Source organism: Fusarium falciforme, chromosome 4, assembly GCF_026873545.1.
Source record: "Fusarium falciforme chromosome 4, complete sequence".
Lineage (NCBI taxonomy): Eukaryota > Fungi > Ascomycota > Sordariomycetes > Hypocreales > Nectriaceae > Fusarium > Fusarium falciforme.
The window spans coordinates 2,253,336-2,272,294 of NC_070547.1; the positions used below are offsets into that span (position 1 = coordinate 2,253,336).

At 53.4% G+C, this 18,959-nt stretch overlaps 7 protein-coding genes and 1 pseudogene across 8 annotated transcripts, besides 1 other annotated feature; 5 read left to right on the forward strand and 3 right to left on the reverse strand.

Moving 5' to 3' along the window:
* Positions 1-1,471: 1,471 nt before the first annotated feature.
* On the forward strand, positions 1,472-2,917 carry NCS54_00545400 (Hypothetical protein; the record flags this gene model as incomplete). The annotated part of the gene is made up of 3 exons (XM_053150957.1): positions 1,472-1,756; positions 1,807-2,179; positions 2,232-2,917. 3 exons carry the CDS (start codon positions 1,472-1,474, stop codon positions 2,915-2,917), a joined length of 1,344 nt encoding a protein of 447 aa, XP_053006932.1.
* Positions 2,918-2,976: 59 nt separating this feature from the next.
* NCS54_00545500 (Zn(2)-C6 fungal-type domain-containing protein) lies at positions 2,977-4,989 on the reverse strand (the record flags this gene model as incomplete). The annotated part of the gene is made up of 5 exons (XM_053150958.1): positions 2,977-3,635; positions 3,685-4,042; positions 4,101-4,628; positions 4,697-4,842; positions 4,911-4,989. 5 exons carry the CDS (start codon positions 4,987-4,989, stop codon positions 2,977-2,979), a joined length of 1,770 nt encoding a protein of 589 aa, XP_053006933.1.
* Positions 4,990-5,385: 396 nt separating this feature from the next.
* Positions 5,386-6,467, forward strand: NCS54_00545600 (Aldo-ket-red domain-containing protein; the record flags this gene model as incomplete). The annotated part of the gene is made up of 3 exons (XM_053150959.1): positions 5,386-5,490; positions 5,540-5,818; positions 5,871-6,467. The coding sequence occupies 3 exons, from the start codon at positions 5,386-5,388 to the stop codon at positions 6,465-6,467; spliced, it is 981 nt and encodes a 326-aa protein (XP_053006934.1).
* A 386-nt stretch (positions 6,468-6,853) lies between these two features.
* Positions 6,854-8,418, reverse strand: NCS54_00545700 (annotated as a pseudogene). The gene is made up of 2 exons: positions 8,092-8,418; positions 6,854-8,035 (listed from the first exon to the last, which is right to left on the reverse strand).
* Positions 6,854-8,418: a sequence feature.
* Positions 8,419-8,928: 510 nt separating this feature from the next.
* NCS54_00545800 (Hypothetical protein) lies at positions 8,929-10,327 on the forward strand (the record flags this gene model as incomplete). The annotated part of the gene is made up of 5 exons (XM_053150960.1): positions 8,929-9,146; positions 9,201-9,328; positions 9,381-9,540; positions 9,594-10,062; positions 10,121-10,327. 5 exons carry the CDS (start codon positions 8,929-8,931, stop codon positions 10,325-10,327), a joined length of 1,182 nt encoding a protein of 393 aa, XP_053006935.1.
* Positions 10,328-11,205: 878 nt separating this feature from the next.
* Positions 11,206-12,953, forward strand: NCS54_00545900 (MFS domain-containing protein; the record flags this gene model as incomplete). Its single annotated transcript, XM_053150961.1, has 4 exons — positions 11,206-11,510; positions 11,567-11,771; positions 11,823-12,013; positions 12,068-12,953. 4 exons carry the CDS (start codon positions 11,206-11,208, stop codon positions 12,951-12,953), a joined length of 1,587 nt encoding a protein of 528 aa, XP_053006936.1.
* A 1,436-nt stretch (positions 12,954-14,389) lies between these two features.
* On the forward strand, positions 14,390-15,960 carry NCS54_00546000 (Hypothetical protein; the record flags this gene model as incomplete). The annotated part of the gene is made up of 2 exons (XM_053150962.1): positions 14,390-14,844; positions 14,892-15,960. The coding sequence occupies 2 exons, from the start codon at positions 14,390-14,392 to the stop codon at positions 15,958-15,960; spliced, it is 1,524 nt and encodes a 507-aa protein (XP_053006937.1).
* Positions 15,961-17,088: 1,128 nt separating this feature from the next.
* On the reverse strand, positions 17,089-18,018 carry NCS54_00546100 (Aldo-ket-red domain-containing protein; the record flags this gene model as incomplete). The annotated part of the gene is made up of 1 exon (XM_053150963.1): positions 17,089-18,018. One exon carries the CDS (start codon positions 18,016-18,018, stop codon positions 17,089-17,091), a length of 930 nt encoding a protein of 309 aa, XP_053006938.1.
* Between the last annotated feature and the right edge of the window lie 941 nt (positions 18,019-18,959).

Here is an 18,959-nt window from a genome sequence, read left to right on the forward strand (position 1 = left end):
CCCTGGTAAAGCCATGTGTGCAGGCTCAAAACAGTCGACCTAGGTTTCCGGTACATTAAATTGTGCTAGGAGCCGGAACTATCCGTCCACTCTTGATATTTCGACAAGACGAATGCTCTGAAACATTGCTTGTGGTGTTTGTGGCAACCATGGTGTTCCGTGTAAGCAAAAGCAGGCGTTCTGGTCGCTACAACCGAGACACGCTGATCCACAGATATGGATGCAATGATGATGAAACTAGAGGGCGACGAACAGCTTGACCATGACGACAAGCGACTCATGTCATCAAAGTACTCCCTGCTGGCCATGGCAACCACGGCGGTGGCCTCGGACGCATGGTCCTTTTCCCGAGGTCATCACCAACGCTCTCACCAAATAGGCGAAAACTAAAACCGACAAAGCGTATGTAAGCTCACGACGGTGGCGAGAAGCTCTCCTCTCGGTTGTCCCTCGGTGTTGCATGTTTCACCGTCGACCGGTGCAGATGCAAGGTACATGAGACAGCTCTGCGTGGTGGTCCGAGGCATCTCACTGGCTGCTTTGGTCTGGGTCTGCTGTGCCTCCTGTGAATCCAGCTGGAAGGATGGAAGCCTCTAGCGCGTGCTCCCTGCAGGTCGGGGGCACCAGCGTTTTTTCTTACATCTGCTTTCACCGAAGCGAGCTTTGATGGATTCTATTGTCGTCTGCAGCTAACGTGTAAGTATCCGTGGACCAGACGAAATATGGCTAGAGTTATGCATGCAGCACGAGTCAAGGATGAATAGCAAACATCTTTAATCCGGCATCAATCCGAGTTGCTGCGTCGTGTTGGCGAGATGGTTCCTCGTCCATCAGCTAACCTAGACCTACAGCTGAGAAGACGGCTCTTCCAACGCTCGGGCGCTGGCTGTTGATAATTGGCTCTGGGATGAGGGTCAAGGCGAACAACCCCTGGCGCCAAGTTGAATACTGGATGAAGGCAGATAAATTGAAGTCATCCTGACGTTGATTGAGATGAAAACCCACAACAGCAACTCCAATAGCCTCACAAAAGAAACCTGTCCACTGCAATTTGGGGGTTGGTTGGAGTCCATTGCAAGACCCGAGGATGCAGCTCGACTCCCCGCAATGGCGCTGTCAACCCCGCACGTGCAGGGGTTGATTAAGCTCGATTCAGGCTGGCGTCTGGCAACAAAGTCGCACCTGACCTCTCCAAGATGGGGTCACTAGCTAACAAACATCAACAAGTCATGCTTTCTCTCCTGTCCGATCTCATACGAGGACGTCAGGTGTATGTTTCTGTCTGCTCACCTTGTCTCACCGACTGCCTCTTGCTGAAGATTCTCCATTGACCGCTCAGACCGAATTCGCCAAGACTGGTTTTTCTGCCCCCTTCACTTACACGCGACATTGTTGGCCGCTGGGCCGCGTCTGTGTCTGTGAGGTCCCTGAGCAAAAGCTGCTTCAGCAAATCCCGACCTCCCTGCCAAAAATGACTTCATTCTCAATGACCGACAGCTCCTCGTCGCCATCCAACAGCTGGCCCCTGGATCAGTTCGTCCAGGATCCAGGATACCTCGCATACCAGGAGGAGCTGCGATGCCTCATCTTCAACACTGCCCAGACAGCTGCGCCTTCTCGCGAGTCATCCCCTGCCCCAGGGGAATATGGCCCACCCGATGAAGAGTTTGTGGCCCAGGCTCAGACAAAGGCCGCCCTCTCGTCTGGACGACGGCTGGAGTATCTGAAAAATTACGTTGCTGAAGTAGCTCCCTGGGTACGCTCATGTTTCGAGTGCTCGCGACGCCTGCTAATTGGTTCCTGCAGCTCGACATGTTTGACAGCAACAGAGCCTTCACTGTCCAGGTTCCGGTTCTCGCTCGCCGGTGTCCGGCTCTGCTCTACGCAATTCTTGCCCTGTCTGCGCGTCAGATGGAGCGAAAGGAGGCAAAGCAGCATTCTTTTGACAGTCTTGAGCTGTACCAGGAGGCCATTCGTCTTCTTAACCCCCTGCTTCAAGCCCGAGACCTGACCATCATCCCAATTTGCGTCATCCTCTGCTGTCTGGAGATGATGTCCGCAAGCCCCCAGGACTGGCGCCGGCATCTCGAGGGCTGCGCGGCCCTATTCGACGCGTTTGGCGTCAATGGTTTCAGTGGCGGACTCTTACAGGCTGTATTCTGGTGTTACGCAAGAATGGGTTCGCATTTCTTCATTATCTGCTTTCTACTCTTGATACTGACTCTCTTTAGACCTTTGTGGTGCTCTAATCTCCGACGGAACACAAGGCACCTTGGTCCCTCTGAACAAATGGCTCCCCCCTGGCGCAAATCCAGACTCAGCTGCCGACATCTTCCGGGACCACCGCTCGCCAGACATGCACGCCAATTACGCAGTCTACTTATGCTCCAAAGTCACAGAGCTCGTTGCTGACAGAACTCACTACGTTGAGCTTGGTGAGGACAACGGCTGTGATTCGGCCACCTTTGAGAGACGTTGGCTGCGGCTCTGGAACGACCTGCAGACGTGGGTGCAGGACCGGCCCTCAGAAGTCATTCCGGTTCAATTCATCGAAAGCCGCCCGTTTCCCCAGATTCTTTTTGTCCACTGGGCAGGAATTTCCTCCAACCAGCTTTACCACACTGCCTGCACACTCCTCCTGGGCTCGAAACCGCGAGAAGTCAAACTTGATGTGGGACCTACAGGATCTGCCATCTGGCATGCCAAGTGCATCTGCGGTATCTCTTTAACCAATCCGCATCAGGGGTGCCTCAACAATGCCATCCAACCCCTGTGGATTGCCGGGAGGCTTCTCAGCCACAAGTCAGAGCACCTGCTTCTCTCCAAGCTTATCCAAAGCATAGAGGCAATGACTGGCTGGGCAACTTGTTGGCGCATCGCAGATCTCGAAAATTCCTGGGGATACAAAGTTCGATGAGCGTCTAATGCCATCTCTTGCCTAATCTCGAGAGATATACTTTAGACTACGACAGCTCCCTAATCCGGCTGCCACTCATGGACCAGCTGCGCCGAGAGGGCATTTACATTCCAACCCGTCAGAGATCCGATGCGGTCGATCCCACGCAGAATCGCATGCTGCTGGGGCTCATAGGTCATCCTCTTGGCGGCGAGATAGAGCGAGGCCAGAAGACTAAAGTCCCAACTGGTTCGGGTGTCATTGTTCAAGCTGATGCCGCATATTCGCTGAGCGTGCCACAAGGGAGAGAGATACACCGACCGGCCGTGCTCCTTTGGAAGAGTTCGCGGCCGATTCTGAAGCAACAAAAGCATTGAAGTGTGATAGAGTTGGTTGGCCAAGACGGCCGCCCCATTGGTGAAGAGGACAAGAGGGAATAGTTGCTCATTGTCATCAATCTCCAGCATGGGCTTGAAATCTCGAGGACGGTTCGTGTACCACATTTTCAGGGCCTCGGAAAAGGATTTCCATCTCTGAGCGGCAGTCGGACGGATCATGCCAGGAGACGTTGCGACGTCGCCTCCGAAGCAGTAATTGAGGACCTGAGCGCATAGGATCACCGGTTCCCGATCGTATTTAAGCGACTCCCTGTATATTCCGTTCATGGGCGAAGATGTCTCGAACGAGATGAGCGAGGGGATGGACACGGGGGAGCCGTTCATAAGGCCAACGCTAAGATCTAATTCTTGGTTAGCGATAGTTCATAGTATCAAGTGCGGCACACTTACTGAGTCGTAGCATCATCCAAGAAGTAGCTAATGCGACAGAGGGATGCTGCTCCTGAAAAGAGGCCGAGTTTAAAGAATCAAAACCCATGCTCTTGGACGGGCTCTGCCATGAAGTAGGGGGAGTGATGAAATGGCGGCGGAGGGCGATAAAAGCAAAGGTCAAGGCATTGCGCAAAATGTCGGCACTCGAGTTGTTTGGATCAGACGGCAGTATCATTTGTTCCCCAAAGTTAGGCTCAACATGGCCTCCGAGGGTCGTCAAGGAGAGAGAAAGAAGCGAGTCGAGAAGGGGAGCCGAGTCCATAGCGATGCGCGGTACCAACAGGCCAAAGGTCTGGTTCATGTCGCCAATATCCAACTATGAATACACTTGTTAGATGTGAACTTTTGCGTCGCAACAGCCGAGATGTACGCACCCATGGAGCAATGTGATATCTATAGTGTCGCAGTAGCTCAACTGCGCGATCCTGGGGCATATGGAGACAATTGGGAAAGATCTCAGCTTGGGGCTTATCCCTGATGTCAAACTGGGTTGGAGTGGCATGGTGTTGGCCGTGATTGGGAGACTCGAAAAAACCTCCATTGGCAGTGGCCTGGGAAGTGACGGAAGCTGATTGAGAAACATAATGATCGTTTCCTAACGATAGCAGCCCATCGAGGGCAGTCTCATAGGCAGCATTGGATGGCGAGATGCCAATGGTGTAGCTGCTGGGATCCTGCAGTTCACGACTGCCTGAAGCATGGGGAGAGGTGGCGCTATAATCTCCAAGACTGGGGCTGATCAATGCTGGAGGTTCAGGCTGCTGCTGGATGAGTTTCTCCTTGGGGGATGCCGACTTTGGTTCAACAGGCGTACTCAGCCTCTTCTCGGGCTCTTTCGGGGTTGCTTCATCTTCCTGGAACTGAACACCAGGCTTGGCTGCAGTCGACTCTGGGACGACAAACTGGGAGAAACAATGGTCAGTGGGGATCGGGTGAAGCTATAGAAGCTTGGACTTGAGCTGGCACGCACTCTCAATTTAGCATACGAGGGCTTTGCAACGCGTGCCGGGTCTCCAGACGTTTTGGCATTCTTTTCGAGAAAGGATAACCGCGTGCCGTACTGACACTCGAAGCCGCCGTCGACGCACCGCTGACAGGCTGGTTTCCCTTCATCGCCTGATAAGTCGTGTTAGTGGTGCATGGCCCGGCGATCGATGATCGAATCAAGTAAATAGACATCTTACATTTTCGCCTGCGGACCCTGCACTTGAAACATCCCGTCCTCGTCCTCCTGAGGCGGGTCTTGGACACCGCATCCGTCATTATCGAGAAGTTGGGGTGCGCAAAAAAAAAAAAATGTGGGATTGGGGATGGGGGAAGGGAGGAAGGAAGAGTGTGGGCGGCCAAAGTGGGAAACTTGAAGCATTTGGGTATTTTCCCACGCGGGGGGGCCGGGGTCAGCCGACGTTGCTCCTTGGGGAAAGGCGAGACGCTTCTAGCGCGAGTCAAGGTGACGAGTCAGGAATTGTTAAGCGCCTTGACCGACGGGGGTACCTGACTCGGTCTGTCGCTTCATCATGGAGGGGCAGCATCATCGAAGCGGGGAAGGAAGGGGAGGAGGATAAGAGAGCAGGACGGAAGGAGTTTTTTTGTGTTCAAGTCGAGGCTCACTCTCTTTCGTTTCTTTTTCACATTATATCATCTCTCACAGACGTCACAATGGCTCCCTCTACCATTAAGCTCGCCTCCGGGCACGAGATGCCCCTTGTTGGCTTTGGCCTCTGGAAGGTCCCTGCCGACCAGGCTGCTGAGACTGTCTACAACGTATGTTCTTCAATTCGATTACCCTCAAATATGCTGACAAGCTGTACAGGCCATCAAGGCTGGTTACCGACTCTTCGACGGAGCGTACGACTACCAGAACGAGAAGGAGGCTGGCGAGGGTATCAAGCGCGCCATCAGCGAGGGCCTCGTCAAGCGTGAGGACATCTTCGTCACCACCAAGCTCTGGAACAACTACCACAAGCGCGAGCATGCCCTGGCCATGGCCAAGCTCCAGAACGAGGCCTGGGGTCTCGGATACATCGATCTTTACCTGATCCACTTCCCCGTCTCTCTCGAGTACATTGATCCCGCGACCCGACGATTCCCTGTGAGTTGTGTTGAATGTTCTACCGAGTACAACCGCTGACAACAGTACTTAGGCTTGGTGGATGGATGAGCAGGGCACCGTCAAGCCCGACAACACTCCTATCCGCGAGACCTGGGAGGCTCTCGAGACCGTCGTCGACGAGGGCATTGCCAGGTCCATCGGTGTCTCCAACTTCCAGGCTCAGTCCCTCTACGATCTCCAGCGATACGCCCGTCACCCCGTGTCTTCCCTCCAGATCGAGCACCACCCCTACCTCGTCCAGCCTGACCTGATCGCCATGGCCCAGGAGAACAAGATTGCCGTGACAGCCTACTCTTCCTTCGGTCCCCAGAGCTTCAAGGAGCTCCCCGGTATCTTCTCCAAGAGGGCCCACGGTGCCGAGCCCCTCCTCGAGGCCGAGCTCATCAAGGGCTTCGCCGACAAGTACAGCAAGACCCCCGCCCAGATCCTCCTCCGCTGGGCCACCCAGCGCGGCATTGCCGTCATCCCCAAGTCCAACAACCCCAACCGTCTTGCCCAGAACCTCGACGTGCTGGCCTTTGACCTCACCTCGGACGAGATCGAGAGCATCTCTGCCCTGGACCGCGGTCTGCGCTTCAACGACCCCGGTTTCTACCTGCCCAACTACCCCCTGCGCATCTTTGCTTAGAAAGCTGCAGGTTGGCTTTGCATGGGGCATGAGTATATAAGTTCAAAAAATAATGAGATAGACGTCAAATAGGAATGAAATGTCATGAAATGTCGAAATCAAAATAATCTATTGTGCCTGGGTGTGTTGAGTTGACATTTAATGCACATGCGACACTTGCCTATGAGGACAGAAACTGAGTTATGTATCTTGTAGATAATATGTACCGAAGTCTGTTGATACACATGTGCCTATAATTCACTTGCTTGGTCAAGTTGCGTCATGCAAACCCCTGACAGTGGTGGAGAGCGCCACTCCAAGTATTCATCATAAAACATGACATGCTTGAATCTGCGATGGAGTGATAGTTACGAAATATCGTATTATTCTGCTATATGTACTTGGTTCTATGCGGCAACCACATCACCGATGGCCTCTCGAGGTGCCTGGCCCCCCTTGAGGTCCTTGTTCGTTGTCTGAATGATGACTCTCCTGTAACTCGTCAAGCTAGGCGTCCCTGAGTCTGTGACCTCAAGGATAATATGCAGGACCTGACCCTTGGCGATGGCCGCTCTGCTAAGAAGCTCAACACAGCACTGCTCCGGAGGAGGGAGCGTCACATCGACAATCTTGTCGTTACCGTCCTTATTCTCGATCTTGGTACCGTCTACCTCGAAGAATGTCGCCCATTGAGACGCGCTGGGGTCACGGTACTGCCACCACTTGTATGTGAGCTCGTCTCCATCAGGATCATACGTGCCAGTAGCATCGAGCGTGACGGTGGTACCGGCCTCGGCGGAGATATAGATAGGCGACGTGCCTGACGAGCCGTTGAGGGTGATGATGGGGTGGTGGTTGGCAGATGAAAGCGAAGGCGAGAGCGTCCATTGAATCCTGGCGGCAAAGTCGTTCTGGTATGCGTCTCGCCAGCGCCAGATGGTTGCGTGGTTGGACTGGTATAGCTTGCCATCCTTGCCTACTACCTTGTCGCAGGCGTCACTGTAGTGCTTGCTTCCGAGACCATCCTCGCTGATGTCAGTGAGGAGGTAACGGCCTCCCCAGGAGCCGTATTCGGGGTGCTCTGGGACACCCAGACCGTTCTGGATGAGGTATAGGAAGGTAGGGGTGTCGCCCTCGGGGATAAACATATAGTCGGGGTACGCAGAGCCCAGAGGACCGATCTGCACATTCTCCTTGAACCACTCCTTGGTAAGCTTGGAAAAGTCGGGACCGCCCTGATCAAAGCCATAAAACTCGTCGCCCGAGATACCAGTCCACGCAGCCATGCCGTACTGGTTCCACGCGTGCACCGACGAGATGTAAAAGATGTCGGGAAAGGTGTTGCGGATCCAAGCGCCTGTGTCGTCCTGGTCCGAGATGGTGTAGACCCTCAGCCTCGAGCGGATGGCGGCGAACTCGTCCTCGGGGATGGAGTGCTTGAGCTTGAAGAGGACCTGGGCGAGGACGTTGGTGCCGCCCCAGACGAGGATCCAGAGGGGATCTTGTGATGGGGCCTTGACACGCTCGAGGAGGAGCTCGCTGCCTTCGCTGAGGGGGATGTCATGACCGATAGCTTTGAAGCCGTAGACCTGGGGGTGTTAGTGGTTGGATTGGGTCGTGTAGTGCAGTGGGACAAGTGGCTTACTGGAGGGCCAGGCTTGATAATGCTCTTCAAGTACTCGGCGGTAGGGTATTGAAAGTCTGGGTGGGCATGCTTGTTGAGGTTATCGACAGCGCCCGCATATGCATCAACAATCTTGTGCATGTCCTGCGGACAGACCTTGGTCTTCATCCATGTCGAGGTGCATGCAACGAGACCTTCGGTGTTGAACTGGTTCGAGTACAAGAGGTATCGCACCAGCGACTCCGCATCGTCAGGCTCGTTGGAGATGTCGGAGACGATGAAGACGCGGGGCTTGGAGGGGAAGAATTGGAGCTTTGCTGTGTCGGTAGCCATTGTGTCTGTCTGGTGCTGTGAATGGAACTATACGTTCTACTTCAATTCGTATCATGGCATCCCCAGGTCGTCATTATATCCCATCACCAACCATGCTCTTCGGACTCTGCCATACACGCCTAGCACCTCCTCTTCCGAAGTTGAACCTAGCATCTCATGACTTTGCCGAATGAGGCATGTCTAAGCACCAGTTCCCCAGCTTGTGGAGATGGACAGGGGATGGGGGTGTTGGTGTGGAGAGAGAGTGGACCAAGTTGACGGGGGTCGTTTCTTTTGCGTCTTCTCGAAGCGGAAGGGCGATGCACTCGATGGGGAGGCCAGCTGATGCGCAGAGACTATGGATACATGCAGTAACGGATATGCGAAGAGCAGACTCGGCTGTGCTTGTCGATAAGTTATTGGGGCGGATCATGATAGCAGAGGAGGCGACGACGATGTGGTGATTTTCTCTCTCTCTCTCTCATTTAACTCTTTTTCCCTCTCTACTCCCTCTTTTCCTCCCTTCAACAATATCCTCAAAACAAAATGTGCTCCATCTCAGAATCCAAACCCGTCACCAATGGCGAGCTCAAGCTCAAGCTCAACGGCACAGCCGCTTCTCAGTCCGAGCTTCTGCAGGCGCCTCTCCCGAACCCCTCGTTGCAGGTAACAGCCGATCACAACCTCAAGAGGGTCGATGCGCCCGTCTATGCGCCCAAGGCCGGCGAGGTGCTGCTTCACGTCAAGGCCACTGGCATCTGCGGGTATGCGGCGCGATTCCTTGTTTATGAGAGAAGATACTAATTAGGCCGTTGTAGTTCCGATGTTCATTTCTGGAAGACGGGATGCATCGGTTCGCTCGTGTTTGAGGGTGACTGCATCATTGGACATGAGGCTGCTGGTGTTGTGATTCGATGCGGCGAGGGCGTCACCAACCTCAAGCCTGGTGAGAACCGACACTCTGAAACCAGAAGAACCATCAATTGACAATTTCCTAGGCGACCGCGTTGCCGTTGAGCCTGGTGTGCCCTGCGGAAACTGCTTCCTCTGCCTCGACGGCCGATACAACCTCTGCGAAGATGTCCAGTTCTCGGGCGTCTACCCCTACGCTGGAACCCTCCAGCGATACAAGGTCCATCCCGCCAAGTGGCTTCACAAGTGAGTTTCTTCTCCTGACCTTGAACGCTAGCAATTGCTAACAATGCGCCTAGGCTCCCCGACAACGTCTCCTTCGCCGAAGGCGCCCTCCTCGAGCCTCTGAGCGTCGTCCTCCACGGTATCAACTCTGCCCCCATCACCCTCGGAACACCCGTCGTCGTCTGCGGAGCTGGCCCCATCGGCCTCCTCGCCCTCGCCGCCGCCCGTGCCTCTGGCGCATACCCCCTCGTCATCACCGACGTCGAGCCCAAGCGCTTGGCTTTCGCCAAGGAGATGGTGCCCTCGGCCATGACCTACCAGGTCGACATTACCAAGTCGGCCGAGGAGAACGGCAAGGCTGTGAGGAAGCTGTTTGGAGAGACCGAGTATGTCCAGCCGCGCGTTGCGCTCGAGTGCACTGGTGTCGAGAGCAGTGTCACTTCGGCGGCTTACATGGTGCGGAGAGGAGGTATCCTGATGGTTGTCGGTGTTGGAAGGGCCATCATGAACAACCTACCATTCATGCACTTGTCTCTGGCCGAGGTATGTTTCTTCCTTTCAGTTCGTTCAACGGACAACTCAGAGCTAACACACGCGACAGATTCAACTCCGATTCATCAACCGATACAAGGACACCTGGCCAGCTGGCATCGCCTGCATCGAGGGAGGTCTGATCGACGTCAAGAAGCTGGTGTCGCACGTCTTCCCTCTGGAACAGGCCCTCGAGGGTCTGACTTTCTCGTCGGACCTCAAGAACGGCAGCATCAAGGTGCAGATTGTTGACGAGACCGAGACGACGTATTTCTGATGGTCTTTAATGAGAATAAGAATGAGCATGAGCATATAGAAAAAGCGAGAGTGTTGTGTATTTTGTTTTTCAAGTTTTAGCATCGACTAGAGTGTATAGACATGTCGCGTGCCTAGAGTACCTATTCAATGTCAAATCTATGTCTTTAGTATGCACACAAGTATCTATTGAGGGTTGTCTTTGATGCATAGCTGTTGTTTCTTGGCACCAGTCATCTTTCATCTCTGCAACTCCATGCATGAACGGCATCTGCCAACAACGGTCAATCGTGTATAGCTGTCGGGTCTTGTTAGTCAACGCCCACTTGACCATATCACTAATCATTGGTAAAACGGGTATGGCACGCAATTGACCTGTCTGTGCTCTACATCGGATCATGTTGAAATAGTTGCTCCGACATTACACCGCCGCTTGAGCTTTTATCCCACTCAATATCTGCTGAACCCGTGCCACGAGAACAAGGAATAAAAACGCGCCTCGTCCACTACGTAACTGTTAACGAGTAAACGTCTCGATCAGGAACCTTGATCCCCCGTACGAGTCGTGGACCCATCTGCCGTCCCACAGGTGCCGACTCGCGTGGCCTCGCCTAGACCATTTGCCAGTCTCGATCAGGCACATCTAGACGCCCATCGGCGAACTATGCTCAAGATGGTGTCGTCCCGGGCCCCGAACTTTAACCACGACGCCGGGGTCGGAAAACTGGAAAGTCACGCTGCCCGTGGGGAGATTCGCAAAACCCCAGATTGAGCTTGTTCCCGGGAGTCTGGGGTAATTATATAAGTAGGACCAAGAATGCCTTCCTGAGACATGAATCATCACCACCACGCTCTCAAGAGCAACTCTTTTCTTAATATCAAATCAATTCATCCTTCACAATGACGGCAAACCTCGAAAAGACGGGTGCCGAGCACTTTGACGGCGAGAACAATGATCTCGCCCACCTGGCCAACCAGGAGGAGCACGAGATGGGCAAGATCGAGTCCATCAGAAAGTACCCCCTCGCTTTCCTCTGGTCCATCTACGCCGTCTGGTGTATCCTGCTCGTGTCGTTCGAGAACCAGGCTGCTGGTAACATCATCGGTATCCCCGAGTTTCGAAAGGACTTTGGATACAAGTTCGGAACCGACTATGTGCTTCATGCCGACTGGCAGAGCGCTTTCCAGGGCGGCCCTGTTGCTTCGTAAGTCCATATCCTACTGCCATGCAGAGTCGTTTTTCTGACTTTTGAAACTCCAGAGGTATCGTCGGTGCTCTTGGCTGCGGTGCCATCGCCGATTGGCTAGGCCGTCGCGCTGTCATCATCATTTGCCTTGTTATCACTTATGCTGCCATCACCATGGAATTCGTTGCTACCACCAACGCCGTCTTCTTTGGTGGCAAGTTCCTCAATGGCTTTGCTGTTGGTGCTCTGGCTTCTGTGACTGTGTCATATATTGGAGAGGTACGAATTATGTCATCTACTGTTCGTGACAAGTCAATTAACAGCCAATAGATTACTCCCATGGCCCTCCGAGGTATGCTCACCTGTTTGTCCGCCCTCGCCTACACACTCGGACCCTTTGCCGTCTCCCTCATCGTCAACGAGACGGGCACGTACGACAGCCGCTGGGCGTACAGAGCCGTCTTTTGCGCTCAGTACGGCTTTGCCGTCGTCTCCACCGTTTTCGTCTTTTTCATGCCCGAGTAAGTCGCGAGAGCAAAAGCTGTAGGCGAGCATCGCTAACATTCAGCTCCCAGATCTCCCTGGTGGCTCGTCTCCAAGGGCCAGCAAGATCGCGCCCTCAAGTCTCTCGCCCGCCTTGGAAGCAAAGGTGAGGAGGGCCAGAAGCGTCTTGCCGCCATCAACAAGACCCTTGAGGAGATCAAGGCCGAGACCGAGGGTGCCACATACTTTGAGTGTTTCCGCAAGTCCAACCTACGTCGAACCATCATCTCGATCGCCCCCCTGTGCATCCAATCCCTCTCGGGCATTATGTTTGCAGCTTCATACTCAACCTACTACATGCAGCTTGCCGGATACACAACCAGCGAGAGCTTCAAGCTTCAGATTGTGCAGCAGGCTATCTCCATGATTGGAAACATCATGTCCTGGTATCTGGTCGACCGCATGGGCCGTCGAAACCTCACTTTTTACGGCCTCCTCATCCTCACCGTCATCCTCTTCGTCATGGCAGCCCTGGCTACCGTCGCAACCCCCGGGGCCATCAAGGGCACAGTGGCCATGATTTTGCTGTACTGCTGGTGGTATAACGTCACCATCGGAGCCACGGCCTATACCGTTCTGTGCGAGGTGTCAACCTCCCGCCTGCGTGTCAAGACTGTCGCCATCGGTCTGGCGGCCCAGAACGCTCTCAACATGATGTGGAGTTTCGTCCTGCCCTTCATGTTCAACCCAGACAAGGCCAACATGGGAGCCAAGGTCGGTTTCGTCTTTGGCGGCCTGGCCGTGATCAGCCTTGTCTTCCTGTGGTTCTATCTCCCCGAGACCGCCAACCGCACCTACGAGGAACTCGATGAGATGTTCACCAAGGGTGTCCCAGCCAGGAAGTTCAAGGAACATAAGCCTGATGCTCAGGCCAATGGCGAAGCTGTCAAGACGGCTTATGATGCTGATGCGAAATGAGAAGAATAGAAAGATAGATCGGTATGAGTAACGTCATGTTGCTTGACGAATCACCGAGAAAACTGGTATAATGACGAGTTATTCCCTTCGACTGCGGCTGTGCCCTCCATAGCCAAATAAATGTTACGCTACTGTGCGGACTTGACCACATAGAATTTAAACGCAAATATCTTCCCCGTCCTCTCTGGTCGCTGGTTTCATCCCATATAGAAAGTTCCTGTGATCGCAGTTGGCCAGATGATCAAGTGTGTCCTTGTTCGTTCTCGAGGCGAGTTCCTCAAGGACTTAGGGTAGGTAATCAACTATATGCCCTGACATTGCCTGTAACGTTCATAGCTATGAGATCACAGTCATCAGACCGGGTCGATTAATACTAGATAGACTGCCCATGATCTCGTCACGATAGACATGTGGTGGAAATTGTAGATGTTTCGGTTTTGGCCGATGGTGTGTGGTTTCCTCATTGGTGGTTATCAACAACTTGTTAGTGCAGGACATAGCACCGAGAATGACTTCCTTTGGCGGTTCATGTTAGATTCAAGAAAAGAAGAACGGTATGTTGGGATAACATACTCAGTATACTGTCATATCAATTTGACAGACATCCATACACACATGATGGAGGAGGAAGCGTTGAGCTCCAGCTGTGATGATCAAGACAGTGGGTGCCTCAAGCACGTGCGCTTACTGATCAAGCCACCAAGACAAGCCCACCGCCACCTTTCAACCTCCAAGAGAATATCCATCTCAACTTGAACTCTACACTTCAGTCAGCATAAAACATCATGGCTTTTATCAAGGCAACACAAACAATGTCGCCGTCCGAGCAATGCCTCGCTCCCGTTTACGCTCCCGTGCCAGCCCCGGCCTGTTCATGTTCAATGGTCCAATCCCAAGGCTGCGCCGATGCTACTCAGCCTCCATGACCCTAGTCCACCCAGCCTTGGGCTTGGATATTATGGGTGTGCTGACGTCGCAGATACCCGCCCAAGAGGCCCATCTGACGCGAAATCCTTCCCTCGACCTGCCCAGTAAGGCTGCTTACTTGCTGTTGCCTATGCGCGAAACCCGAGGGGAGGCTGTGGCGCATGCTCTCGGCAGCTCCAGCTCAGTCAGACTCGTCACTCTCTCCACGAGGCAATTCAGCTCACGAGACCACCTGGATTGGCAGCCTCGTTATTGTTTCCGTCTTGTCTTGTTGCATGTGAAGGAAATACCGCCTTACGCCTTGTACGGGATCTCTTTCCGAGGACGCTTTATCTATTCTCGTTTCGACCCTGGTTAATCTTTAATTTATTTTCGCAACCGACCTACTTATCCAGCGACTTCCCCAACCTCTACTGGCATTCGCTATCGCCTGGTCCTCCCTCCTTTATGGGAACCAACTGTCGCTTCTGCTGATTATTTTTACCGCGTCATTTCATTGGATCGTCAAAATGGGCACGACAACTGAGTACTTTCGCTCTCAGATTGGAGAGGCGTCCGTCATCGACTATTCACACACTGATTTCCCATGGAAACTCTTTGTCAAAGATGTCTACTACTTTTTTGTCTACATCTGGGCTCTGCCTTGGATCGTCTGGCCCATGTACCCTTTTGGATCCAAGGAATTCGACGAGCTCTACCCAACTCCGCAGAACCTCTTTTGCGTCCTTGTCCACCTGGTTCTAGCCATCCTACAGCTAGCCTTTATCCTTGCTTTGCCTTTTTCGGTAGTCTTGCCAGTTTGGATGGCAGCGGCGGGTATTGCTGGGTTCATGGTCCTCAATTCGCTGCTTTGCATGCTGTTGAACGGCTCGAAGGACACCTACAACTCGGATGAAAAGTACGCCAAGGCCCTGCCTGAACATGAGCATGAGCAGTGGATTTTCCTGAATGGTGTTGCTGTCGGGTATGTATATTCTAGACACTCTAAACATTGATGCTGACCAGTCTCAGGGAGCATTGGATGCAGGCAAATCTGAACCGTCTAGCTCTCACCTTTGGCCGTCCCATCCTAGGAGTTCACAATCGAACTTCCGGAGTCATTTTTGATGTCGTCGAGTGTCTAATTCAGCGTAATTTCGGTTACGCAACTGGAGATGTTCGGATCGCCTTCAAGATTCTCAAAGATGTCTTGTATGACCCCAGCAAGTCCAAGGTCATCTTTATCCTGCACTCTCAAGGAGGAATCGAGGGTGGCTTGGTTCTCGACTGGCTGCTTCAGGAGCTGCCGCAGGATCTACTGTCTAAACTCGAAGTCTACACCTTTGGCAACGCCGCGAACCACTTCAACAACCCCCATCGCCATAGATCGTCGCAAGCCCTGTCGTCGCTCAAACCCCTGTCTGCCATGAGTACCGTACTCACTGAGACAATCATCGATTCTCCCACCAGTATTCCTCTAGACACCAAGAAAGGCTTGAACGTCAGCATCCCCAACCTCCTCAAGAAAGAGAATTCCGTGGCGTCATCTACTCGCTCCTTCTCAGCCGCGAAAGACCGCGCGTTGAGCCATGTTGAGCACTATTGCCATGGTACAGATTTCGTATCGATCTGGGGAATTCTGCATTTTGCGACTAACCGGATGGGGTCCCACGAACTGCCGCGCTTCCAGGGTCGACTGTTTTCCAGAGCCAACGGCAAGGGAGGTCATCAGATGAACCAGCACTACCTCGAAGGCATGTTCCCCCTCAAGACGGACCCCAAGACTGGAGAGTATACCGGCGCCGACGAAGACAACGAGTTCATGAACGAAGTGATCAAGATTGGCCAGGAGGGCGAGGCCTCAGCCAACGCCCGTGAAGCATTTGAGATCAGCTGGGCCGGCACACAGGGTTTCGGAACTGGAGAGATCTCGACACCCGTGGAGGTGCACGGATTCTCGAGTCGGGAAAAGTCGAGACGTAGCGAAGTGCGTGTGAAGGATGTTAGTCGTCTTTGGGCGTACAGGAATGGCCAGAGTCCTGTGGAGATACCCCCTATGCTGATTACCGAGAATGGTGTCCCGCGAACAGCCACCTTGTAGGGCTGTGGAAGGCACCGCGCGGGTGAGTATGGGAACATGAAGGCGTTGCAACGAAGTTATAAGTGAAGGCTACAAGGTTATATATATGTTTGAGGTTGCGAGATGGCAAGGGTTAAGGCATTGTTAGGGCGTTATTGTTTGCGGCGTGTATCGCCTTTTATACACCAATTCAACTTGTGAGTTTCAGGTTCTCTCAAAATGATATAGCACCCACATTGGAGGTTTCGAGCTTGCCAACATTCTTTTCGCTTAATGTGATCCATATCGCCCCTTATGGGTCTTCCCCAGTTCGCCTCTATCCCCATACTCCAGATATCGTCAATCACACATGAAGCCCCGCCTCCGCCTCCGCAATCTCAGTCTTAATCTTTATTAAGTGGCTCCAGAGTGATCTTCAAGTAGTTCATCCATCTCATCGGGTATCGTGAAAGGTTTACATGTTGCACCAAAACATCTCCTCAGCCAACCAAAGCAACCAGAACCACACGTGATGCTCAGCCCTACGATGGAGGATTTGGCCGAAAATCACGTGCCCGGAAGAAAAAGAAAACAAAGAGAATTCACTCGTCCCCTGGACGTGCATGCTGCGAACCCCTGACTCGCCTTGTGGGCCATGACGGGATGTGAGTGGGTACATGTAGTCCGGCCATTTCCAAAGTTAGCCTCCGGGATCATCTTTCAGCCTCAAAAGGAGTACGTCATTCGTGCCTGGAAGGGTGAAAGGATGGAAGAATTCCGAAAGGAATCTGCAGGTGAGAAAAACGTTTGCTGCATCAACAGGGGAGTTGTAGGTAACAGAAACATTTCAATTGGTTCAAGTGTGTATTTGTGCATCTGTCTGTCTATCTGCTGTAAAACAATGGGCAGCAAGACCGCTTTATCGTGAAAAGGTAGCAAAAATTCGACCATTTCTAGGTCTATCCCTCTAAAAATAAAGTACCAAAACGTTACCGAGGACCGCGAGAGTAGTGGCTGGGCTTCACAAGCTCTCATGAGGTCGACGCGATGCTTTGGGGGAATCATGCGTCGAGCAATCCCAGTTGCGACGCTTAGAAAGAGTGGTAGGCGGGTTTAAGTTTACCCAGCCATTTCCACTGGTTGTCATAAAGTCGTTCATTCATATTTCGTTCAGTCCTTGGATTTGTGCATGGAGCCAGTGACATAGTTCTCTTCAAGGGCGTCGATGCGGGCAATGTCGCCAGCAGCGAGCTTAAAGTCGAAGCTGTTGAGGTTGCTCTCAATGCGGTGGGGAGTCAAGCTTTTGGGCAGGACAACGTTGCCGCGAGCAGCGCTCCAGTTGAGAAGGATCTGGGCAGGGGTCCTGCCATACTTGTTGGCAATCTCAACAATGGTAGGGTCCTCAAGCTTGTTGCCACGGGCCAGAGGAGAGTAAGCCTCGATCTTGATGCCGTGCTTGTTGCAGAGCTCGACGAGGGTTTGGCGCTGGCAGAAGGGGTGGACCTCGACCTGGTTGACGGCAGGGGGAACGCGGGCGTTCTCCAGGAGATTCTCCATGTGGGCAGCTCCAAAGTTGGAGACGCCAATGGATCGAACCTTGCCGAGCTTCTGGGCAGTCTCCAGAGCACGCCAGCTCTCCAGGCGCTTCTCCTCATCTTGAGCAGGGGAGTGGATCAGGTAAAGGTCGAGATAGTCGAGACCAAACTTCTCCAGCGAGGTGCAGAGAGCCTCAAAGGTAGCCTCATAGCCGTGGTCAGAGTCCCAGAGCTTGGAGCAGATGTAGACGTCCTCACGAGGAGTACCGGTCTTCTCGAGCCAGCGGCGGATGGCACGACCGCAAGCCTCCTCGTTGGCATATCGGGCGGCAGAATCGATGTGGCGGTAGCCAGCGTCCAGCGCGGCAGTGACAGCGTCCTCGGTCTCCTGGCCGTTGGGGGCCTTGTAAACGCCGAGGGCGACCTGGGGAATGTAGTTGCCGTCGTTGAGCTTGACGGAGGAGACGGAGCCAGAGTGGCTGCGGACCTGTGTCTGCTCAACGGGCTTCTTGACATAGATCTCACGCTCGGGAGAGGTCTCGGGGGTGATAGCGGAGGGAGCCATTGTGAAGGTAGTGGATGTGGTGTAAGGCAAACGCTGTTTCTGTAAGACGAACAAAAGGGGAGACCTCGAGGATATCAGAAAGTGTAGATGGCAGAGGCTTGAGAGATGATGGAATGGAGGATGATAGCAACGGGCTGGACGCATGGGGTCCCCTCGACGCCTTAAATACCTGGATTCATTGCTTCCATGTCTCCTCGGTCCTGGTCAATTCTCATCCAGATATCCCTGGCCTTGCTCAAGCACGCCTAGAGCTGAGCGTATTCGTCCATCTCACAAGCTCGCCGACATCCCTCACGGTCGTCCTTGCCGCCCGATACAATACTGTACTGTATCAACACCGCCCCCGTCATTGCTCGACGCCGGTGTGGGTCGTGGAGTGACTCCTGGGGACCCCGTCTTGCCGTGGATTCAACTGAGCACCTTAATAAGAGGGTACGTATGGAGTACACTCACGTACATGGTGAGAGTGGTGGGTATGGTGGAGAGGCTGGCGATAACACACATGCGGGATTTTATCTCGAGGGTCCATTATTTCGTTTTCGTGTCTCCAGTTGATGGACGAGCCGCAGTCTGGAAGGATAACGGCAGTGTGGAACTGGCGATGGATGGCTGTATGTCTGCGGACTGCAACGTCTGGCCAAGGAACCCCAAGGGAACTACAGAGCGCGCAGCGAGTGGCGCAGACGCCTCCTGCGAGATCCCTGAGAGATCCAGACGGATCCACTAAAAGATGGACCCTGAATATCAACGCCAGCGAGTTTGGCGACGCTTCGAGGGGGCCTGTGACGACATTCTAGAAGTTTTGGCATCAAACTTTGGGAAGCGGTGGAGCTGGTATCAATGAGACGAGCCGTGAGTAGCCTGCCTTTAGGAGATCATAGCGAACCGTTAAAAACCGTGAGAAGCGCGAGATTTGGCAGACTTGTAGAGCTCGTAGAGGC